This window comes from Zootoca vivipara, chromosome Z2, assembly GCF_965207765.1.
Source record: "Zootoca vivipara chromosome Z2, rZooViv2.hap1.1, whole genome shotgun sequence".
Taxonomy (NCBI): domain Eukaryota; kingdom Metazoa; phylum Chordata; class Lepidosauria; order Squamata; family Lacertidae; genus Zootoca; species Zootoca vivipara.
The window spans coordinates 9,600,896-9,625,941 of record NC_142585.1 but is presented as its reverse complement, the minus strand read 5'-3'; the positions used below and the strand labels follow the sequence as shown (position 1 = coordinate 9,625,941).

The 25,046-nt window shown below is 44.8% G+C and overlaps 2 protein-coding genes and 1 long non-coding RNA gene across 8 annotated transcripts in view; 1 reads left to right on the top strand and 2 right to left on the bottom strand.

Moving 5' to 3' along the window:
* MTM1 (myotubularin 1) overlaps positions 1-8,747 on the bottom strand; it is a 50,446-nt gene extending 41,699 nt beyond the window's left edge. For 2 of the 5 annotated variants that reach the window (XM_035113254.3, XM_035113255.3), the window contains exon 1: positions 8,574-8,747. The gene's annotated coding sequence lies outside the window, so the exon portion shown is untranslated. Of the gene's footprint in view, positions 1-8,535 lie in introns of all 5 variants that reach the window. The other 3 variants (XM_088664453.1, XM_088664455.1, XM_088664456.1) reach the window with 3 other exon arrangements.
* On the top strand, positions 315-4,116 carry LOC148686553 (uncharacterized). The gene is made up of 2 exons (XR_015948641.1): positions 315-2,314; positions 3,711-4,116. It is a non-coding gene; the product is annotated as an uncharacterized LOC148686553 (long non-coding RNA).
* Positions 8,748-19,488: 10,741 nt separating the features above from the next.
* Positions 19,489-25,046, bottom strand: part of MAMLD1 (mastermind like domain containing 1) — a 126,581-nt gene continuing 121,023 nt past the window's right edge. For both annotated transcript variants that reach the window (XM_035113251.3, XM_035113252.3), the window contains exons 4-5: positions 22,924-23,005; positions 19,489-21,949 (exon numbers count right to left, since the gene is read on the bottom strand). In XM_035113251.3, the coding sequence (XP_034969142.3) occupies positions 20,931-21,949; positions 22,924-23,005 (1,101 nt within the window). In that variant the 3' untranslated portion in view covers positions 19,489-20,930. The remainder of the gene's footprint in view (positions 21,950-22,923; positions 23,006-25,046) is intronic.

Sequence of the window (25,046 nt, the reverse complement as noted above, 5' to 3'; positions counted from 1 at the left end):
TACTGAACATTACTCTCTCTTTTATTGTTTTATTTTGTACCACTTGCAACCTGGTAAACTGCGGTTAATTTATTGTTATTATTGTGACTGCTTGCTTAATTGTTTTAATACCTGGCACGGTTCTATCTTGTTAGGCACGCCGACAGCCCTTTTTGGTCTAAAGATGTGGGCTGTAACTGGTAATACATATCTAAAATAAAATAAAAAAACTTCTGAAGTTAAGACTACAATGCTTCAGTGGGTAGTATTTCTGCTTAAACACAGTACCTGCCCAGCAGAATAATATTTCCAAATAGCACCCTGGGAGTTTTGCCATCTTAAAAGTGGAAATTCAATATAGACGTTGCTATGTAAAAACACTTTTTCTTCCCATAGCACCGATTACCGTATATGAGTTGTTTCTGGAAAGCTGCCAAAGAAAGACTGTAGCAGAACCTGAAACGGTACTCTATCCAGAGTCTTAAAATAGCAGAAACTATCCAATTATTAAGCAGCAGTCACCACCATTCCAGAGTTCGTTTCTATTGTTTTAACCTGGTTTCCTGGAGCTGTGCATCCCTGTCTTTAGATCATCACTACTTGGGACTGTAGGAATCCCCAGAATTTACTGGTACATCCCTCAGCAGAAACTGCTTGCATTCATTTCAAATAATGTACTCTATAAACTATTCATGAAAAGATAGCTATTTACTACTACTCAGAACATTTTTTCCTGAAACCCAAGGCTAGTAATATACCTCAAAATCTAGCTGCCAACATTTCTTAGATGCCATTTAATAAAATGTGATGCTCATGGGAAGATCCAGCTGCAGCAACGAAACTCAAGACCTCTGAAAATTTCTTACTCATGCAGATTTGTAGCTTGCTACCTTCGGGCAAATGTTTCCACGCTGACTTGCATTATCACACAACACAAACATGCATCTGCTCTGGAAACCCTGTGCATTGCAGAATATTGGAGCGCATTTTCTAACCAAGGGTGCACAGCCAATTCTCATGGCAGATACCCCAGAGTCCAGGTCCACCTGGCTCAACACTGCCATGCATGGATTTATATGCAGCTCAGAAGAGGTCCAATGCTTCCCTGAAGCTGATCATTGCATGAGGAAGATTGGGAGCAGAAAGCAACATGTCTCCGAAGTCAGCCCCATGAAAGCTCCCAGGAGTCCCCAGGACACACAGTGAATACCTCAAACAGAGGCCACTGGGCAACAAAGGCGGGGATTCCAAAATAGGACCAAAGAGAGGGCTGGCCATATCTACAGCATGCATTTCAAGCCCATTTATACCACTTTAACAGTTATGACTTACCCTAAAGAATTCTGGAAATTGTACTTTAGTCCTCAAAGAGCTACAATTCGCAGCACCCTTACCAAACTACAGTTCCCAGGAACTGTAGGGTGAAGCCATGTGCTTCAGATGTGTGGTGTAGATATGACCAGTGACCGAAACCCCATGCAGGAGACATCAGGAGTAATAAAGAATGCTACGTTAAGGAGTAAAGCCCTGCATCGCTTTGGAATTCTGGATCCTGAACAAAATCCAAAGTTTTCTGGAATACAAAACATCCCTTCAGGCAAATGAAATTTGTACTGCTACCAATGGCGAAAGTGTATACACTGGGACCTTTTTGTTTGTTTGGCAATGGCAAGTTTCCCCGTCCCCCCTGAATCTGTGCCCATCTTTTTAGGATGACATGCAGTAATGCCTCTGAAAAAACATTTACTTTGGGACTGTGACCCAGGAGCTGAATGACCCAAGGGTATTATATCAAACTGTATATTTACTCAGCCGGGAATAGTTCCAACCCCACAAGCCTCCGCATGATTCCTACCAAACCTCTTGAGGAGAAAATTATATCAGTGCATGAGCTAGAGGTGCCAAGGAGCCTGAGGCAGGTAGACAGATGCTTCTTCTTTTGGTCACGTGTGGCCATCTTTTAAGCTGTAGATATATCATGCTTTGGACAATTCAGAAACATTGTAGCCATGTATTTTAATAATTCTACGGTTTTTGCTAGCTTATTTTATCTCCATTCATGCCCCTTGGATGTTCCCTATAGTGAAGTTGAAATGAAACTTGATAGTAAAAAGGGGAGGGGGGGGAGTGTGAAGGCAAATGCAAAAGCAGCAACTTTCTCACTCTCCAAATTTTTGCTCTCCCACAACTAGCCTGTTTCAGAGGGATGAAGCGTATCATCAGCATATTTCAGAATGGCTACAGAGCCTCAACGTTCTGGAAGACCTGCTCAGACCTGCTGGTAATGTTAGGCTGGCTGCGAAAATATGGCTGCCCAGGACAACCTAGCTCAAAGGTTTGTTCTTTCTTTCAAACCTAAATGCCTTCAAAATAAATGTGGGGTTGTCCAGAAACCCTCTGAATTAAAAGGCTACACTGTAGTTCACAACACCCACTACCAACAGTTTGGGGGCCTAGCAGACATTTTCTGCAATCCAATGTTTGCTTCCAACCATCTGTTAGGAATCATTGACACCAATAACTTCCACCAGTAATGAATAAGCACTTGCTTTTAAAAAGTATTTTTAGTCCTTATAAACAGGCAAAGGCTTCTTTCAAGATGCAATGTAAATACGTCTCTTCTCTTCAATCTAAAAAAACCCCAAATACTACAGTCAACATCTGTCTGTCTATAATAGAGCCTATACTGGCATAGAGCAGGCAGGGAGCAGTCATTTATTATAACTGAGTTATGGGAAGAAGGTAGAAAGATGATGTTGCGGTTACTGCCTTCTTTTTAAGATGGCCTTCGCAGAGACAAGAGTGAAGAGACCCCTACTTCTGTAAAGTCATACTACAGGTTACAGACGCTTCAGGTTGCACATTTTCGGGTTGTGCACCACGCCGAACCCGGAAGTACCAGAACAGGTTACTTCCGGGTTTCCGCGCTCGCACATGTGCAGAAGTGCTAAATTGTGCTTTGCGCATGTCCAGATGCGCCAAACTGTGACCCACGCGTGTGCAGATGTGGCGCTGCGGGTTGCGAATGCTGCGGATTGTGAATGTGCCTCCCGCACGGATCACGTTCACAACCCAAGCATCCACTGTAGACTCAAACCCTAGGCTTTCCTGTAATTTGAGCACTGCCTGCAAACTGGATGCTATTTATTGAAAACACACTGGGCGTTTTTTTGAGAGGGGGGGGGAATCAGCCCAGAGCCTCTCTCAATAAGCCAATAGAAAAATTAAAAGTGATTGAGAAAAACTTCTCATATATCTAATTCAGCTATTGCTTGAAACAGTTTCACACAGAGAGAAAAGGAAATGTTCTGTCAAGCCTTAGAACCAAATCCTAAAATCAATTTTACAAAAATAGTTCCATTTCAAGCAACAGTTGAATCATAAAAATTTGCAAAGCCTTTAACAAATTTGGTAGGCAATACTAAGGTGCCTCAGGAAATCATATATGAAATAAAAAACTGAGTAAAATAATAGCTCACCCCAAAAGATTGCATTAGAACAACTCCCCTTAACTGCTATTATTTTTTTGCGTTTCCTCCTAGAACACTACTACATTTTTATCCAGTCAAAACATTACAGAGTATCTAGTTCGTTTATGAAGAAACAACTTTCTAGAGCTAAAAATAGGCCAAAAGAAACTGAAGCTAGAATCCAAATTCATACAACTATGTTGTGTAAACTATTTCAGTACAAGGACTTAAAAGATTTTTCTTGTGCTGCCTATTTTGTAGATTCCAGCAATATTAAGAAGGAACTTCCTGTGTGAGAGTCTCTGCCTCACATAAACGCACACGCTCTCAAAGAGATCAAGAAACTTCAAAACTCTGGCATCCAAATGGCAAGTGAGATTGCATGCTCACATGGGGAGACAAATGCATGCAGAAGTATACAAGACAACTACATACTCACACGTGCATGAAAATACTGTAACTTCTAATACAGATTCCATATTAAAAAAACCAATAGTAACTGCAACCATCTCTACAGCTCAGTGGAAGGTAACAATATGGGGCAGCTTCAAAGACAACCCCAAAACCAACCAACATTTGAAGTTTTCTTGGCTTGCTATCATGACACTGCTAAGAGTTGTGGCACTAATAAACAAAGCTGTTATAATGCAGTACCTGCAACAAGTCATCATAATTGTGGTCAGTTTCTTATTTCCAACAGTGGGCTAAATCACCTGCTTGTCCACTATAACAACGTCCTACCTGCTGCAAAGGAGCACGTGCATGTGCACATCCCGCACCCCATCACAAGTGACGCCATACAACATTGGGGGGGGGCTTTTTCAGCTCAAAGGCCACATTTCCTTATGGGCCTTCCAGGAGCCACCTGCCAGTAGAAGATGAGCCAAAGGCAAATGAGCCTTGAGCAATAGGTGCAACTCTTACCTTTGTACAGCAGGCAACATTCCACACTCTGCAAAAGCCAAAGTTTGAACACATGAACACACAGGCACATCTCTCTCCATTCCAGCCAGGCAAAAGCATCTGAAGAGTGTACAGAACAGGGAAAGTGAAGAATGTGGCTGGGGAGTAGGAAGGCTCTGGAAAGAGCCCCAAGGGCCAAACAGACAGCCTTGAAGGGCCACATTTCACTCCTGGACAAGAGGTCCACCATGTAATTACTGCAGGTTCTCCCAGTTCCTTACTGGAGGAGGAAGAACTGTGCCTAATGAGTTCCTGAATGGATGCTGCAGGGGAGCAGGTGGTTTGCCCAAACCCCTCCACCATAAGGAGGAGGATCACAGAGCCTCTGCAGGCCTGTGAACCAGCCAAGACCAAAGGACTAAAGAGCCTAAAGAAGCAGACTTTAAATTTTTTAACTTAGATTGCCTCCTTCTTGCCTATAAAGTAAAGGTAAAGGGACCCCTGACCATTAGGTCCAGCTGTAACCGACTCTGGGGTTGTGACGCTCATCTCACATTATTGGCCGAGGGAGCAGGCGTACAGCTTCCAGGTCATGTGGCCAGCATGACAAAGCCGCTTCTGGCGAACCAGAGCAGCACACGGAAACGGCGTTTATCTTCCCATTGTAGCAGTACCTATTTATCTACTTGCACTTTGACGTGCTTTTAAACTGCTAGGTTGGCAGGAGCTGGGACCCAGCAACGGGAGCTCACCCCGTCGCAGGGATTCGAACCGCCGACCTTCTGATCGGCAAGCCCTAGGCTCTGTGGTTTAACCCACAGCGCTACCCATGTCCCCGCCTATAAAGTACCATTCCTATAATATATGACTTAGAACTTATGGAACTGGGCAGAGGCCCTTCTCGGTACTGGTGCCCACTCTGTGGAATGCTCTCTCACCAGATGTAAAGGAAATGAGTAACTATATAACCTTTAGAAGACATCTCAAGGCAGCCCTGAATAGGGAAGCTTTTTAATGTTTAATGTGTTATTATGTTTTTATATACAGTATGCTGGAAGCCTCCCCAAGTGGCTGGGGCAATCCAGTCAAATGTGGAGGTACAAATAATACATTATTATTACAAATAATACGGTAAATTATTATTATTACTATATTCTCCAACTGATGCAGGGGTAGTCAACATGGTGACTTCAAGATTTTGTTGGACCCAAACTTCCATCAGCCCAAGCCAGCATGGTCAATGATCAGAGATGATTGCAGTTGCCGTCCAGCCAAATTTTTTTTTGGGGGGGGGAGGGCTTCTTCACACTTAATTTCTCTGCTCCAATGACATTAGACTCATTTCAGCATTCACTTTATGAGAATGCCAAGTAGCCTCAATATCACAGTTGGATAAAACCTGAAGCAAACATGTAAACCAGCGAGCAAAGCTTAAATGCAAGCTATATTTGCAAGATCATGACTTCATTTTGGTAGCTGGGAATTAGATTACGGCTATGAAATCAAACACCTATTACTTGATATGTCTCCATGCAGGGATAAAAGAACATATGAAACAAAACATGAGTCAGGGAAAGAATTATGTAGAAAATGCAGCCCAATAAAGAAGACGTCCCAAATGTAGAATGCTACAATATTCCTCAGTGCTCAAAATTCAGAATACAATCCATTCAGAAATCACCTGGCATTACATTACATTATTTTCCCAACAAGAGGCTGAACCTCTGCTAAACCTAAACAGCAAAGCCACCATACTGTGAGAAGAACTTACGCACAACATGCTAAGAAAGAAAAGGCAAAGCTCCTGCACAAAGTCTTATTTGAACCCATCTAAAATAGGCCCCAAGTGAGGCTTTCTAAAAGCTTGTGGGAGGAAAACAATAGGAGGAGGGAGTGGTAAAACACATGCTTTGTTCATGTTCAGTCCTTGGCATCTCCAGATAAAGGGTCTGGTGACAGGTGATGGGAAAGACTAGAAACCCTGAAGAGTCATTGCCAGTCGGAGTGGACAACACTGGAATAGATCAGAGAATCCTAGAAGATGGAAGTTGGTCATATAGTCCAACCCCCTGCAATGCAGGAATCTAAACTAAAGTATCTAGGACAGATGGCCACCCAACCTGCTTAAAAACCTCTAAGGAAGGAGAGTCCACCACCTCCCAAGGTAGTCCATTCCATAGCCAAACAGCTCTTACCACCAGAAAATTCTTCCTAACTTTTAGTAGAATCTCCTTTCACGTAACTTGAAGCCACTGGTTCGAGTCCTACACTCTGGAGCAGGAGAAAACAAGCTTGCTCCATCCTCCATGTGACAGCTCTTCAGATATTTGAAGGTGGTTATCGTATCTCCTCTCAGTCTCCTATTTTCCAAGCTAAACATAACCAGGTTCCTCAGTTGTTCCTCATAAAGCTTGGTTTCCAGACCCTTGACCATCTTGGTCGCCCTCCCCTGCACACGTTCCAGCTAGTCAACATCCTTCTTAAATTGTAGCACCCAGAACTAGACACAATACTCCAGGTTGGGTCTGACCAAGGCTGAATAGTGTGAAAGTATTCCTTCCCTTGATCAGGACACTATACCTCTGTTGATAAATAGGATTAGCTTTTTTTGCTGCTGCATCACACAGATGGGTAGGTAGTCTAATCTGCTCAAAGGCAGCTTCGTACATTTCCAGGAGGTAAACGTCCCCTAGCAGAGGAAACAGCGAGAGTGGGAGAAAGGAAACAAAGATAATCCCATCATAGGTTGAGACTGAAAGGGAAAATAACCAAGGAACTACTATTTAATACAAGGGATATCATGGAAATATAAAACAGGGGGTGTAGATACTGTAGACACCTTAGGGCAGGCACGTCCAACAGGTAGATCATGATCTACCGGTAGTTCACTGGATGCCTTTGGTAGATCAATGATAGATCACTGGCTCCCCCAAAAAAGCTCAACAACTTTGACCTGAACCCCAAAAGGGGTGGGGGGTAGATCACTGGCAGTTTTTAAGTCTGTAAGTAGATTGCAGTCTCTTGGGAGTTGGCCACCCCTGCCTTAGGGGTATGAAGAAATGAAACTTAGGAGAAAATCTGAATTAGAGGAACTGCAAAAAATAATAATTAAGTGGCAAGTCAAACCACTATACTGTACTGATAAATTCCTTCCAGTAGCATCTTAGAGACCAACTAAGTTTGTCATTGGTATGAGCTTTCGTGTGCATGCACACTTCTGATGTAGAAGTGAAAACAATATAATTAGAAGGAGCTCTCATTTAGTGGGGGAATACTATATATGGAGAATATTCATCCATGCGGTATGCAAGGACAAATGGAAAAATGTGTGTAAGGGGAGAGGAGAACATATTAAGATGTTAAAGCACACAGAACACACCGAGTGTGTGTCTCCATGAAAGCAGGCAGTTATGGGATGGGTACTTGTGTTTGAAAAAGAAGGTGGGACTGGAGTGGGATGAAGGAGAAAATTCCTTAAATGGAACAAGAGCACACCTTTAACAGGCAGACGTATAAATTCGTTGGGGGAACCTGAAGACAACCAACAGCACAGACTAGGTGGCAGCAGGTCTCAATAGGCACCAATGCATTCCCAAGCCTGACTTATGGCCAGTACAGTAGTATAAAGATGGTGTAGGACCCCGAGGCAGCCCAGGGGGGCTACTACTATACTTGTCCTTCCCAATCTGTGGGTCGTCACCTGCAAATAGCCCACAGAATCCTGAGCAAGTGGGTTGCGAGTTCCACAAATTCCCTTTGCGTTGGTTCCCCGAGGGGCGGTTTCAGAGGAGGCAAATCTGTGACAAAGCGGTGGCGGCCACCAAAACAAGAACTCTTGAGTTCCCCAAAACTCACAACAATACACCGGCGGGTCACCTTGCCAAGTAAACCTGAACAAAGAAGGCTGGGGACCATAGGGGGGAAGCTGGGGAGGCCTCACTGTACATACAGTACTGTATACTGTATATGTGTGTTCCTGTGGAGCCCTCGCATGTGGAAAGCTAGCACTTGCTCACGTACCCTGGTGTGCTGCTTTTCCACTTGCGGGGGAGGGCAAGTTTCTGTTGCCGTTTCAAGGCGATTTAAGCCTGTATTCCCTTCGCCCCCCCCCCCTCACGAGCTGCAGCCTGAGGTGGGGCAGTCGTCTCCCACTCAACCCCGTCAGCCCCCCACCCCCAGGCACCTTTCAAGGAAGGGGAAAAGGGCTGCCCTGAGGCTCACCGAGCTGTACCGGCCTCGTCGTCTCCGTCGCCGCCGTCCCGCGCCCTCCTCCTCCTCCCAAGCCCCCGTTTTTTGTTTCCCCCCCCTTTGGGTCACGTGACAACAGCCGACAGGAAACGGCCGCCCTCTTTCGTGGTCGGAGCGAACGAGGCATAATTTATACGGGCAGGAGGGAAAAGGAGCGGAGGGTGCCGGGAGCTGTAGTCCGAGAGGCCTACGCCCTGACGTCACGCGCCCCTCGCTCGCTCGCTCTCCGCCCGCCCTCCCTCCCCCTCCCGGTGCTTTTCGGGAGATGTAGGCGCTTTATAAAGCAAAAATCTGTACTCTGCCGTTCCTCCGTTGCAGAGCAGAAACGGGTGGCTGCTACTTTTCAAGGGGCGATAATTTCTGGACCCTGGGCTAAAATGATTTGTTTTGTTTAAGGAAACGAAACATTGAGAGCTGCAATGGGCTCCATGAGGGTCATCCAGTCTAACCCGCGAGCAATGCAGGAATCTCGTTAGGAGGACCCTGCTAATGTGCCAGCAGCTTTATCGATGCTGCACCACCTGGTGGTATCACAGCAATATTACACAATGAATTAATTTCAACCTCTTTAAGCGGCTTACAAAAAATAAAATATTAAAAATATCCATCAAAGTAATTAAAAATATTCCAAAAGACAGTTAAAATTAGTAGTAAAATAAACAACAACAACAAAAAAACCAGTTGAAATGCATCCTGGTCTAGATAGGTTTATTTATCTATTTCTGCTTTTATACCCCACCTTTCCTCCCACTAGTCTCAAGGTGGCATACCCATTGCATCCTCAGAACAGCCCTGTGAGGTAGGTTAAGTTTAAGTGACTGAATAGGTTAAGGTCACTCAATGAACTTCATAGCTTTGTGGAGATTTGAACACTGATTTCCCCAAGACCCTCCTCGTCCAACACACTGTCTGTGGGTAGGGGCCCTCTTAGGGACCCATACTGCCAAATGGGTTCTGGATTTCTGCCACAAAGTCCTGCTCTTATGGCACTACCTGGCTGGCAGATTGTAGAGAAGGTGGGTTGTAATGTCCTGTGTAAGGTTGGAAGTAGATTTCACCTGGTGCAGGCAAGAATTATACCCACACCTTGAAAAACACTTGATGTTCCAAGTGGCTGTAGCAATAGGCAAGCCTTATTGCAGTACTGTATATCCAAACCCTTACTGATGCAGTAACACTTTTTTGTTCATTCATCGCTTCTGAGACCGGTTCCAGTTCCAGTTTGTAAGTGCACCCTTTAAAGTAAAATAAATTAAAGTTCATGACTTATTTCCATGAATACAGAACAAAATCATAGATAGGTTTTCACATAGCAACATTTATCAAAAATAGACAAATGTATTAAATGTTGTCAGAGTAACTTCATTAGATAAGAAACAATTCTTACAGAGAACACAACCCTCTTCCATTCTGGAATGTGGGTTCTACACAGATAGCTTCTGGCAATATCCCTAACAGCAGTAGTGATGGAGCACTCATGAAAACACTAAGGAGAGTGTGTTTGTGTGGCACTAGTTCACATATTACGTTTGTTCACACCATTCTGCATCTGGAGAGAGTTGTGACTTCATAAAAGGAAGGTGGAAGGGAAAGAAAGAAACAGATAACTTGTATGTATTAAAAAAATATATGGTGTTGTTTTTTTTAAAATTTTCATACCAATACCTGCTCGCAGTCTTCTTGTAAAATAAGTATGGGATAGTTCCTTAAAACAATAAAGCAGGCTAATGTCTTTTTGAGCTCTGTTCTCTTTTTGTCTTTTGCCTTTCCATAGAGCTTTACATGCACACACTGCCATTTGCAAAAAGAAAAAAAGGACTGCACTGCTCCCTCTGCACACACACACACACACACACACACGCTTCCTTTTTCAGACTCATGTTTGTGTGCTGACCTCAATTCCTCAGCGGTGGCTCCGTCCTATTTAAAGCCCACTTCCCCACCTTGTCCTTTTACAGCACAGATTTCTGGCTGAATCCATATCTCCGTAGCTGAGCAAGGCATTACCTTGCAGTAAAATGAGGCAGCAGCCCTGAGGCCTAGGCAGGACAAGTGAAAGAAATTGCCAGCGAGAAGCACCAACTCAAATGGCACATATTGCTATATCAGCAGTAAAGTGCATCAGACCTGCCACACACGCTGTCAAAAATAAGAGAATGATTTCTCTCCCTCTCCCACAGTGCCAGAAATTAGAACCATGCACTGAAGTTGTGTACGGCACCCCCAATTTGATTGCTACACTCACCGTGGCAAATATTCCACCAAGCGTGACGAGCTCCAGTCTCAGCCTTGGAGGTGGAGGAGGCAGGGTATATCTCCTCTCAAGAATGGGCCTGGAGAGGGGGTGTCTGTGGAGAGTCACTCAAGAAGTCCTACTTTTGAGAATCAAGAGGTGGACATTGTGCTTTCAAATCTCAGCAGTGCTCTGTGCAATCACCAAAAATTTGGTGGCCCCTGCCCACCTGTCACCTTCCATTCTAAGTCATTGGGTGGATCTACACACAGTGGCAGAGATGCTATAAATAACTCAGAAATTAAATCGTTATAACAAAAGGGGGAAAAACTGCTATGGAAAATCACGTAGAAATTTGTTTTTACTCTCTGGTGCCATCTGGTGTTGGATGTTTATAGTGCATTCAGAACAGTGTTTCCTTACTAATGCCTATTGCTGAGGTACCCTCTGCAGCACCCTCTTGGCTCAACACCCAGTGTGGGTTAACCAGATGTGATCCCCTAAACCTACCTCTGCTAGAAGAGCCTCAGAAGAGTAGCTCAAGGAATTACCTGATGCCTTCCTTGATCCAGCTCCTGATGCTTGGAGTTGGAGAGATAAGGGCGGATTAACCCTGACCAGTGCCAGGACAGGAATAAAACATCATTCACACAAAGAGGGTCACAGCCGAGAGGTGTCTTGAACCCGGGTCTACCTTGTCTGACCCTTTGCTACACCACATCAGCTCTATTTATTGCATACCCTTTTCTGGATTGTGGGTCCCCTTCCCCTTTCATATGCTACATTTCCCTTGTACGAACCTGTGTGAAAGTTTTTTCAAGTTGAGACTGAACTTCTGCACTCCTATGGAGCTGTATTGAATATGAAGCTAATGGGTGTCACCAAAATGTTACTTTATCTTAAGATGTCAAAACGACTCAGTAGCCTGGTTCGGACATAGCACCAAGCCAAACCACGGCTTAGCACAAAGGTGGGGTCCAGCAGAGGCAGTTTTTGGGCAGTGCAACCAATTCTGCTTCACTAGCCACCAACACTAGAGGGTGCTACAGGACTTGGTAACTATAACATAGTGAATTGGGCAGGATGGAAGGTGAGAGGCAGGTGTGTGCGCCAAATTTTGGCCTCGCACAGTGTCGCTGAAATTTGAAAGACCAAAGTCTGCCACTAGGACCAGGAGAGGAGATTGCAGCTGCTTTGCTCTTCCCCAGTCATTCTACTGCTGCCATGGCTTTGTTTAGTTTAGTTTGGCATCTGAATCTGGGTTCATGGTTTAAGTCTCTCCAAATGAACCCAGAGCTGTAACGATGGTTTGCCCTGTAGTTTACAGCTTGTGGTTTGTCTGACTAAACCACAAGGTTTGAACAACAAACTCAGCCAAGCAAAGCCATGGTTTAGCTAAGCTCAGCAGTAGAACAGCCAGGAAGAAGCAAAACTCTGCTCCAGGAGCCTGCACATTCACATGGAGCAAAACCATGGCTCAACATGGCATGCAAACAAGGCTAGTGACTTTGCATAGCCACCTAAGGCATATCCACTATCTAGCAATTCTCTCCTCTTCCTCTATGTATTCATAGTACAACTGCATTGGAGAGCCCAATGGGTTGTGTTCAGCATTTATCATTTTCTCTGGTAAATGTCCAATGTATTTTTTATTTTTTTATTTTTGCATTAAGGAACATACAACTACTACAATGTATTACAATGTAGTAGTAGTAGTAGTAAAGGTAAAGGGACCCCTGACCATTAGGTCCAGTCGTGACCGACTCTGGGGTTGCGCGCTCATCTCGCATTATTGGCCGAGGGAGCCGGCGTACAGCTTCCAGGTCATGTGGCCAGCATGACAAAGCCGCTTCTGGCAAACCAGAGCAGCACATGGAAACGCCGTTTACCTTCCCGCTGTAGCGGTTCCTATTTATCTACTTGCATTTTGACGTGCTTTTGAACTGCTAGGTTGGCAGGAGCTGGGACTGAGCAACGGGAGCTCACCCCGTCACAGGGATTCAAACCGCCGACCTTCTGATCAGCAAGCCCTAGGCTCAGTGGTTTAACCACAGCGCCACCTGGGTCCCTAGTAGTAGTAATTTTGTTATTTATACCCCGGGTTTCCTCAGCCACTCTGGGCAGCTTCCAACAGAACATAAAAACACAGTGAGACATCAAACATTAAAAACCTCCTGATACAAGGCTGCCTTCAGATGTCTTCCGAAATTTGCGTAGTTTTTTATCTGTTTGACATCTGACAGGAGGGCGTTCCACAGGGCGTGTGCCACTGCCGAGAAGGCCCTCTGCCTGGTTCCCTGTAACTTCGCTTCTTGCAGTGAGGGAAATGTCAGAAGGCCCTCGAGCTGGACCTCAGTGTTCGGGATGAACAATGGGGGAGGAGATGCTCCTTCAGGTATACAAACCTGAGGCTGTTTGCGGTTTTAAAGGTCAGCACCAACACTTTGAATTGTGTTATACTGGGAGCCAATATAGACTGGTGTTATGTGGTTCTGGCAGCCGATCCCAGACACTAGCCTAGCTGCCACATTTCCAAGTCACCTTCAAAGGTAGCCCCATGTAAAGTGCATTGCAGTAATCAAGAGGGAGATAACTGGAGCATGTACCATTCTGGTGAAACACGGCACAGGTAGGGGGTCTCCGCTGGCCTACCTGATGGAGCTGGTAGACACAGAATTAACCTGTACCGCCATGAAGAGCTGTGAGTCCAAAATGACCCCATAGGCTGTGCACCTGGTCCTTCAGGGGCACAGTTAACTCCATTAAGGAACAGGGAGTCCCCCCCACCTGCCTGCCCCGTCCCCCAGAAACAGTACTTCTGTCTTGCCTTGGTCAAAGGGTGCTGCCTTATTGAGCCAGAACACCAGTCCATGTAACTCAAGAGAGGTGGCTGGAAGGTAGCTTTCTGGATAATTTGCAGTAGATCATTGGCAAGCGGATTCCGACTCCCAACTGCCTTTAACACTACCAACTTTCCACACCTAAATTAGGTGGCTGAAATGGAAGAAAAATGACCAGGTGTGGATTTTTGTGTGAATGGACTGTGAACTTAGTTCAGTTCTAGTGCTGCTAACAAATTCCTAGGCTGAAACGAACACTGCATTAATTTTAATGAATGTCTTTTGCAGATGGCTATGGGCTATGGTTGGGAATCTTGCAGTTCTGGTGAGTAGGGATGACACTAATGGGTTGCATCTAATGCTAAGTCTTGCTCAAGAGTAGACCCATTGTAGTTAATGGCCATGATTAAATTAATGGTTCATTCATTTCAATGGGTCTCCTGTGAATTAGTCCAGGGATTTAACTGAGGTTTTTCTGCACTGCAAAACCACTGAGCTACCGGTACAGCCCTTCTTTTCTGCATTGCCGCAAAGGCGACAGAATTTTTTATTTTATGAATGTATGTTGTGTTTCTTCAATAGGAAACAAAAACTTACAAACAATAGGGTAAGACAGTTTAAAAGGCTTAATAATAAGTGTTACAGTTAAGAGAAGAGTCCTGCAATGAAGGAGAACACCAAATACTCAGCTCTAAACTTCTTTAATCCCTGCGACCAATGAATCTTTTCCAGAAACCTGGTGTATCCCCCTAGGCTAGTGGAATAGGATTCTCCAGTCAATTAGCAAAGCTCTGGGCAGTTGCCTCTGGGAATTATCCATTTTTTACTGTACTTACATCCATCCTTTATTCCCCACAGCTCTTTAGGGGATAATTCTTGATGGGGGGGAGGGTGGAATTACATGATTTCTTTTCATTTATATTTTAATGTGTTTTATTATTCCAAAGTGACCTCTCTTTGGGGTTTGGCAGATCAGAGTACTTACAGTAATCTTCCGAGGACTTCCTCATTACCAACCACCATTTGCACTCAGAGCAATGGAAGGAATTAAGAAGCTCATCTAGCAAATGAACAGGGATGCCTCACATATTAACATGGAGCCAAGTAGCTCTTCAGAAACCCTGAGCCCCAAGAACCAGCTTTCAGTGTGGAAAAGAAGTACATTTCTAGCCATAAAATAGTGTGTGTGTGTGTGTGTGTGTGTGTGTGTGTGTGTGTGTGTGTGTGTAGACCAGCCGAAGCTTTTCAGAAGCCAGTGCAACTTCAAGTGATCGGACATTTAGCTTTTGTCTGGTGCTTCTAGCTGGTCCCTGTTTCTGCAGATGTCAGCCCCCACGCCTTCTACTCGGTGCAGAGGTGCAGATTCAGGCAGTCACCAAGGCAGTAATGGAAGAAATCATGCATGCATGCAACCAATCTGCTCCTAACTCCAAGTGCATGGGCCCAGATGGAGAAGGTGCAACGCCATACCCTCTAAGTGTCCCAATTTTCCAGGTACAGTCCCAGAATTACGAAAGCCACCCCAGCTTCTGATTTCATTCCAGAATGTCCCTGATCCCCCCCACCATGCCACCAGCACTGAGCTCAGGGAGGAGGATGAGCCGGCAGTGGCAGCAATGGCTGCTGCATGGCCTCTCTATGACAGCTGCTTCCAGCATTCTCCCTTGGGCAGCTAGTAGTGGCTGCAGGAGAGCAGGAGAGGAGAAGGAGAGCCTGCTGCCACCAAGGCCCAGCCCCACGGTGATGTGCCCGCTCCTCCGACAGGTAGACGGCAGGGCCATATTGGATGGGGGGAAAGGGGGAGCAGAGTGCAAAAAGTATTTATTTTTATTTATTTTTATGCTTTGTGCATTCGTGTCTAATATTGCCCCTTTCTAAAATTTATTTATTGGTGTGTGGTTTTTTTTTTTTTTGTAAATCTACCAAATAATAAAATAAAATGGGGATTAAGGGTTGTTGTTTTCAGAACGGTGGAGGCCATGCATGCTTGGTCCCATTGGTAGCAGTCTCCCTTTTTCTGATAGGAAATGCTCTGCGGGGGACACACCGAAAAACTGGGGTTCAAGGAGAGTCAGTTGGAGGTGGGGAGAGAGAAATGTCATCTGAGGAATGTCGGAGGATATGCAAAGTTGGCGTAGGAGGCAACTGAGTGATCCTTGCGACTTCTTGTTTGCATTTATTACTGGGAGGGGGATTGTAGCCCTCCAGATGTTATTGGACTCCACCACCACCGCCGTCAGCGCCAGCCAGCATGGCCAGGTTCCCGCACCCCTGCATTAGTGAGAGGTGCTGGGTGGCCAGACCCACACACATCAATAATCCCTGTATAAAAGGGGGCAGGGGCAGAAAGTGGGGAAGGGGGAAGCATGAGGAGAGTGGTAGTGCTGCCTGCCACTGCTGCTGAGTGTGGAGCAGAAAGCACCCACAGCAAGTGAGGAGACCTGAGCCAAGGCAGCAACACCTTCCTCTGAGGTCATTGCCATGCTCACCCAAGAGAATTCCCACTCACAAGCTCATCCTCCCTCCTCTCATGGAACAGAAGCAGAAATTATGGCAAGCACACCACGATGACATACTGACAGGGCCGGCCCGCCCATGAGGCAAAGTGAGGCGACTGCTTCAGGTGGCAGGATCCGCAGGAGCAGCAGACCCGGCTTCCAAGGAAGGCATGGCTGCCATACACTCCTTGAAAAGTCCAATACAATACAAGCAGCACTTAAGGGCACAAGATTCAATCAAGTTTCAATCAAGTATTATTAGTACAAAAAGAAAACAATAAGAGAAGCATATACAAACGCTGACACAAAAGCCAAAACCAAACGTCAAGCAGATAGCATATACAAATAAATACCGGAAGGCAAACCAGTCTTTATGGTCTTTGAGGCTATGTAGCGGTCAGCAAAGTGTCAACAGGTCGAACGAAGTGTCAATAATAGACAGGCTGCCGGCGTTTTTCACCTGTTTCGTCCATATGACGGGCTTCTTCAGTAGTTTCTCCTTCTGCTTTCTGTTATGTTTAATACATTCACTGGTGGTATGAACCAGGTCTTATTAGTATTCGAACTAAATTACTAATTGTAAGTGTGCTCCAAACACAGGATTTTTGCTTAGTCAATACATGCTCAAACTAAGAAAACTCTGAATATAAGAAATGTAAGTATTTCTTTATATGTACATGTATTTTAGAAATTGTACTACTGTATTAGTCTAAATAATAATTAGAATTTGATTTATATCACCAGTGAATATGTAAATGTATCAAAGCCGCATGAGAAAACCTTTTGAAATAAGAACTTGAGCATTGTGGCCTAAGCCAAGATAAGTGGTTTCATACGAATTGTAAGTACTGCCTTTGATGTTTGTTTGTTTAGATGTATATTAGTAATTTAGTTCGAATACTAATAAGACCTGGTTCATACCACCAGTGAATGTATTAAACATAACAGAAAGCAGAAGGAGAAACTACTGAAGAAGCCCGTCATATGGGCGAAACAGGTGAAAAACGCCGGCAGCCTGTCTATCACTGACACTTCGTTCGACCTGCTGCCACTTTGCTGACCGCTACAGAGCCTCAAATGGACGCAGGTGGCACTGTGGTTTAACCCACAGAGCCTAGGGCTTGCTGATCAGAAGGTCAGCGGTTCGAATCCCTGTGACGGGGTGAGCTCCCGTTGCTCAGTCCCAGCTCCTGCCAACCTAGCAGTTCGAAAGCACGTCAAAATGCAAGTAGATAAATAGGAACCGCTACAGCGGGAAGGTAAACGGCGTTTCCATGTGCTGCTCTGGTTTGCCAGAAGCGGCTTTGTCATGCTGGCCACATGACCTGGAAGTTATACGCCGGCTCCCTCGGCCAATAATGCGAGATGAGCACGCAACCCCAGAAGTCGGCCACGACTGGACCTAATGGTCAGGGATCTCTTTACCTTTACCTTTTTACAGAGCCTCAAAGACCATAAAGACTAGTTTGCCTTTCGGTATTTATTTGCATATGCTATCTGCTTGACGTTTGGTTTTGGCTTCTGTGTCAGCATTTGTATATGGTTCTCTTATTGTTTTCTTTTTGTACTAATAATACTTGATTGAAACATGATTGAATCTTGTGCCCTTGCGTGCTGCTTGTATTGTATTGGACTTTTGAAGAAGTTGGCAGCATTAGCCCATTATTTCTTTTTTTTTATTTCCCCCCCCTATACACTCCTTGAAGGCTGGAGCTGCTGCCTGCTTGGCAGTGCCCACCATGCTGCCTTTTCAGCAGCTTCTTGGCGAATAGGAGGTGCTGCTGTTCTCCGCCTACCCTTAGCGAGGAAATGGCAGGGGCTGCCCTACGGGGTGTCTGCACCCGCCCACCATGAGTCAATGCCCATTGATTCCCACTTCAACCACTGAGTTCAACAATTCACCCCTTCTTCCATGATGCCATTTTTTGGCCTGCCTCAGGGGCCATGATGTCTTGGGCCGGCCCTGAGTACCGACGATGTGTAAGATTGCGGTAAGAACCTTACCTGCCTCATGGGGCCGTTGTGAGGATAACATGAGGAAGTGGGAGAACACCTTGAGGGACATTGGAGTGTAAATGTAATAATGAAAATAAATTAAAACGCCCCATTTTCCTACAAGTGCCACTGTGGGCCCAGGAGTAGAGCAGTGACATACCTCTAGGTGTATGCTTAGCGGGCAGGTTAGTGAAACCTCCCTTTCCTGTGGCAGCATTTCACACTAAGTAATAACCAGTATAACTGAGAAGAGAGCTTTCTTTTGCGGCAGGCCATGCTGACATAGCGGTGGCAACTTGTATAAAATATTCAGGGGCGGGCGGACGTAAGCCCCACTCTGCATAATCGATCTCAAGATACAGCACACACACATACCATTTGAATGGCAATGCCCATCAACTTCTGGGGTCGGCCCCCTCAAATGTGTCGGGGGGTGAGGCTAGGAGATGGTTCCTATGCCTACAATTAATGTAGGCTGCCTACAGTCAATGGGACTGTAGAGGGTGGTGAATGAAGATCTGGGGTGGGGGGGTGGGGTGAGAAGTTTGTGGGCTTTAGTGCCAAAAATGTGGTTAGGAAATATGAGCTTCAGAAATAAAGGGCATGCATTTCGCTTAGTAATAAGAAACCTCTATATTTAATAATACGGGGTTGTTGTTGTTTTTACATTTTACAGTTGCTCGTAATGGCAACTGGTGATTAATAAATATTTATTACATATTTGATTACATATGGATATTTCTCCACATCCCTAAGAACTTGGGGTTGATGTTGATGGCAGCTTTATAAGCTCATCGGGGAGGCCAACAAGGTTTGGGAAATCCTGGTCTCCCCTGACTGACAGCAGATCCCAGAGAGAGAAATATCTGCCTCATCATCCGCTACCTGATTCTTTTGGAGCCTTCTAGATGCAGAACATGTGCTCTGCCACTGAGCTATGGCCCTTCCCCATAAAATGGTGGGTTTCTGCCAGCACTGTGCTATTGTGGCAGAAATCAATGGCGTCACTACAGTGGTAGGTGCTGCAGGGACGCAACGGGAAACCCTGCAGATCAGGCACCAATTCCCTGCTTTGTGCACAAGGGCTTTAAAAAGGTGCTAAGGCAGAACTACTACAGTTCTCAAAACCCTTTTTTTTAGCAACAGGGATTCAGTTTCCCCAAAAGAGTTGCAAGGCCTTGTGACCTTGCCCCTCTCCAAAAATAGTAAATGCCTGCAAATTGCCTAGTATTCATTCCAGTTGCAAGTGTTACTACTCTTACCAAAAATGCTGTTTTCTACAAAAACAAAAACAAAAAGAATAAATGAAAACATGCAGTGACTGCAATTTTTCCCTGGCAGTTTATTATGGTATGAAGGAAAAAAGAACATTTTGGTGTGCTTGAAGTGGACATTGTCATACAAATGGATGCTGATGTGGCCATTAAAATCTGATTACACAAAGTATGAACATTGTTGAAGAAAGCTTACAGTAGAACGGAATTCTTTTATAAACAGACTCTTAAATATACATTTAACAGGAAAAACATCCAAAGTTAAGCTATTCGCGTTTATAGACATTTTATCTGGGAGGTGAGAAATGGAAAAAGCAGGGGGGGGGCAGGAAGGAGAGTCTCATCAAAAACAGAGAAGAAGATACTGTACGAAAGTTGTTTAGAACTAGAAACAGATAGCCTGCAAACTGCAACTATACACTGCTGAGGTGGGCAAGCCAGAAAGTGTTTCTAATTGCTGAAAGGCGACATCCATGCTTTCAGGCTTGCATGCGCTTCTGACACAGATAATTTTCTACAAAAGCACTTGGCATTTGTCATAGCATTTCAGATCAACCACCTTCTTACCCTGTGGACCAGTTCACACATGCGCTTACATCACTGCTTGCTTACTCATCACCTGGTGACTTGTAGCTGATGCAAAGCGGCAAACATTATGTCTTGAGGTGATTCTGATGCTCAGCCTGTGGCTCATCCGTACGTGCAACTCATGGCTTGGTGCTGTACTCATTCAGCACAAATACTGATTGTGTGGTGCAGACCTGGGTCAACCACAACCATAGAAAGAGCAAAAGAACAGTGTACAGGTTGTTGGCACCTTCAGTCTAGCACAAGAGCTTGCCACAATGAGCTCCTTTATTGAGCAATTTGCTTGGATGAATTCCTGGGCCTGGTAGGGATTGAATTATTGTTCGCCAGATCAAAATTGATTTTTAATTCAGTTGATCTGTCATCTTAAATTTACACGGGCATAGGAAGGCAAGGAATATGGCAGTCCTTGCTTCCTGTTTATTCTGTTTTTCTGGACATAAAATATTTGATGCTGTAATACACAGTATTACTGAAACTAACAATTGCATATTTGGAACAAGATGTAACTCAACTCCTCTAACATACCAAAAAATAAGAAAGGAGAGAGAGAGAGAGAGAGAGAGAGAGAGAGAGAGAGAGAGAGAGAGAGAGAGAGAGAGAGAGAAGAGAGAGAGAAGAGAGAGAGAGAAGAGAGAGAATAGTCTATAGGATATTTACAAAGAGTCCAGCAAAGAAGTATAAATACTTCCATATTTAATGTTTAGGAAAACATAATTTACAAAAAATATTCAACTATATATACAGCGCTATTTGAAAAATCTGGGAGAAAGGTGAAGAGTTAGTTGGGCAAGTTAATTAAGAAGGGGAGGATTTCTATTATTATTATTATTGTAAATGCTTTTTTTTCTTTTTTTAGTCCTGCACAGATTATTTACATACCCATCAGCATCCCTCAAGAATCACACGTGTCCAGAGCTTTGTTGCCCCAAAATGTCATCTATCATTGTCAAATTATTCAGCCACTCTTCGTCGCTGCTTCCGCTGCCTCCGCCGCTATTCTTCATGAGATTATCGATAAAGTCAGCCTCGCTGCAGTTGTCAGACAGAATTGCATCGTTTTGCTGGACTAGGAAGTCGTATTGGGGTTGCATCTCAGAGGCAGTGCTCATTCTGCTGAATGATCCTGACGACTGGCCGGCAGAGCCAGGATAAGTTGGTGGGCCGACTGGGTGCGCAGCACTGAGCTGGTTAAAACTGGTTACGCCTTGCGGCATTGGCTTCATGACATTCATTGCGGCTTGCAAAGGTACTCTTGTCAGATTGGGTCTCAGGTTCTGGTTATTCAGAGGACCCAAGTTCTGGCCTGATTGTCCCATACTGGCTTTTTGCATCTGTCTGGCATGGACCCCAGGAGCAATCTGATTGGGTGGTGCCACAGACTGGGTAAACGACGGGCCAGAGAGATTTGGCCTTGCATTCTGCTTCGAGAAGACAGCATTGCCAGAGAACTGCTGCATATTGGCATCCATCTGGCTTTGGTTTGGCATCCTTGGTGACCACATCTGAGCAGAGGTGGAGTAGACATTAGCCATTCTTGGCATCGTCGGCTGCCTCAAGTGCTGTTGCTGCGAAGTGTGGTTCGCTAGGGAACCAGAGGCAAAGCTGGCCAGCACCATGCCAGGCCGAACAGTAGGGTGGCCATGAACCGTTTGGCATCCTGAACTCATAGCCAGGGAATTTTGGCTTTGCCGGATTGGGAGGCTGAATTCGGCATTAGGTGGGTACATTCCTGGCTGCTTGTTGGGGCTGTGTGCAATCATCACCACTGCCCCAGTATTCTGGTTCACGGGGGACACCTGAGTGATCCCAGAACCCAAGGTACTCTGCAACATTGCCTGGGGAGATGACATTAGGCGGTGATTTGAAGGAGGAGTCGGCATGGACTGGGTGCAATCTGCTGGCATGGGCTGGGAAACGGCTGCATAGAGGAACAAGCAAGGCATTAAGTTAGGAAGAGTCTGGGCATGAGAAACTTTGGATTCTCCACTCATCATTTCAATTCTTTAGCACAAAATATCATACAAATAAAACTGTGCCCCCCTGGTGCCACTTTTAACTGTTGCAAAGCTAGTTTCTATCTCTGCTAAATAGAGTAAAGCTGTTCTGGTTTAATGCTTCAAACACAATTCTGCTGAAGCCCTAGAGATAAATTAAATGATCAGCAAGATTACAGAGTGCAACTCTTGCTAGGCTAAAGCACTTCGGTTTGCAGGTAAAGAGAAAATCTTATGTTTGAATGCTCTTCCATGTAAAAAAAAAATCCAGCACATGGAGAACCAGCCTGTCAGGGATTAGCTGGGCCAAACTAGAACCCTCAGCTCCCAACAAGGTGGAAGCATAACCTGGACATTCTTCAAACATGTTTTAAAAATCAAACTATGCTGCTGCAGCTCAATTTCCTCTGCTGTGTCTCAATGATTTATTTGTTTATTTATACAGAGAGAGCTGCTATATTCACATTTCACCAGTGGCGTGTAAAATCTATCCATCCAATTTAGAATCAGTAATTTAAAATTGTGAAGCCTGCATTTCAAATATCTTAACTTTTCCAAATTCCACAGTTCAGCTCTAGTTTGCAAATGCAGGAATTGCGTTATATGAAATTAGCTTTGCTCTGCTGAAGTCTACATTGCAAAACTCACAGTTCAGAGGCTATCACCACCAGAACTTGACGGACTGGAACTGCATCTTAGGCATGTAACCCCTTGCATTTCAAAGGACCCTTCTTTTTATTAAGAGTCAGGCTGGCTTATGCAAATCAGAAATGGAAGGCACACGAGATTTGCAGGCAGGATATTTACGTATTATTAAGAGTTTCCTTGAAATCCCTGAATTAAAACAGTACACACAAAAAGGGTCAAGCTTTCGAGAATATGCTCTCCAACTCCTTACCAGGAAACTGATTCATCAGCTGCCCCACAAAATGACCCCTCTGCTCAGATGCTACTCCCATCATGCCGTGCCTCTGCTTTTCCTAGGAGAAAGGGAAAAAATGTTCACATCAAATACAAGTTCCACTCTTTTTCTTTTGAAATTATATTTTATCAAGTTTCAACATTTTAAACATATACAATCAATACACAATTACATTTTCTCTCTCTTATTTTTGTCAACTTCCCGACCTCGTTTTCCACTGAGTGGTTGTTTCCCCCCTTCTGCTGCACCCTGTCACTCTCTTAAACAATCTCATTGGGCTGAGATCCAGGTAAAATGGGAAAGGGCTGCAATGGAAGGGTATCTCCCCCCAAAAAAAATTTCCCCGCCCCCTCTGCCCTCTCACTCTTTCTCTCTCTGTTTCTCTCTTCAGAAAAGGATGAATCGCATAGAAGTATTCTGTTCCTTAAGGGCAGGGGTAGGCAACCTCAGGCCCATGGGCCGGATGCGGCCCAATCGCCTTCTCAATCCGGCCCACGGACGGTCCTGGAATCGGCGTGTTTTTACATGAATAGAATGTGTCCTTTTATTTAAAATGCATAGGAATTCGTTCATTTCCCCCTCCCCCTTCAAAATATAGTCCTGCCCACCACATGGTCTGAGGGACAGTGGACCGGCCCACGGCAGAAAAAGGTTGCTGACCCCTGCTTAAGGGCTATTAGAAAGCACTATGATGCTTTGTATTTTAAATTGAATTATTGGGAACCCCAATGTTTGCGGGATGCAACACATTATACAGAGATCATGGCCCCGTTCACAGACCACTGTTGACTGCTACAAAAACAAACCTTTGCAATTGGAATAGTGTGACCAAGTAACAACAATAATGCATGAGCTCAAAGAATTGTGGTTTGTTCGAACTGTGGTTCATCAGTAAAAATTTCTTGTGGATTTACATTTGAACCAGGCATAGAAGTTTGGTTTTTATTAGAGTTAATAGGGATTGGGATATTATTTAAAGTATTTATAGGCTGCCTTTTGGGCACCACCCGTCAAAAGGCAATGTGTAACATTGAGACAAGAAACACTTTAACACATGTATTTAAACAGAAATAAAAGCAAACGAACTTTTAAAGCTTTCTAACACATGTCCTAATCAAGCCAGGCAAACACATTTTGGCAGAGTGATTTTGGAACAGGTAACAGAAAGACCGGCTATTGATTTTCTCCCCATATCCAGCAAGGTGGTGTGGGAAGGGAAAAGAGAGAAAAACCCATCCAGAAAGTTTGCAGTTAAGAAGATAACCCGATGCAGTTACTCTATGGACATGCAACTGATGTTTACTACCTGTCGACGAATGGCTGAAAGAGCAGGGACAGGCCTATATACTTTACTACAATGTCCACTCTGACTTTGATAGCCATGGAACAAAAGGATTGCATTTCAGCTGGTTTAGAGCTCCAGTCCACCCATTAGGCAAGCTGATCACTTTGCTTCAGGTGGCAGTTTGGGGTGGATGCTAGACCAACAACCCCCTCAAGTCCTCTGCTGCTGACTGCCCCTCAATGCTATTTTGCTGGCTGGCCAGCCAGCTGACTACTGCCAGCCACTGCCCACCTCCAAGACCCAGCTGCCTGTACCTTGGAGTCTAGGAGCCCTGCTGCCACTTCGACACTGCAGCAAAGTGGCGGCTGTCCAGTCTGCTGGTCTATGCCTCGGTCCCAGGAAAGGCCCTTGTTTAGAACAAGGCGTTGCGGAAATTTAGTGTGAAGGATTTTAACGGCATCCGCTACTGCCAAAATGACAGCAGCATCAGCCCTCTCCAAAACCTTGCTCCAAGGAAGGAACCATTTGTTGCTGAGAACAAGACATTGGGCAAGATGGCCCAGAAGCAAGCAGCATGAGGAGGTGATGGGAGGACCAGAAGGCTGCAACTGGTGAATGGGGAGGTGGGGGTGGCAGTGAAATGTGTTGCATTGGTCCTGAATTCCTTTATTAATGAAAGGAAGGGGCTTTGTCACTTTGCTGGGCAACCTGTTTAAGAATGGAGACAAGACATGATCTTAAGGTCTCTCCAGGACTAGGGAAATTAGAGAGGGGAAACCACAGCTATTCCCCCACCTTAATTAACTATATGTGT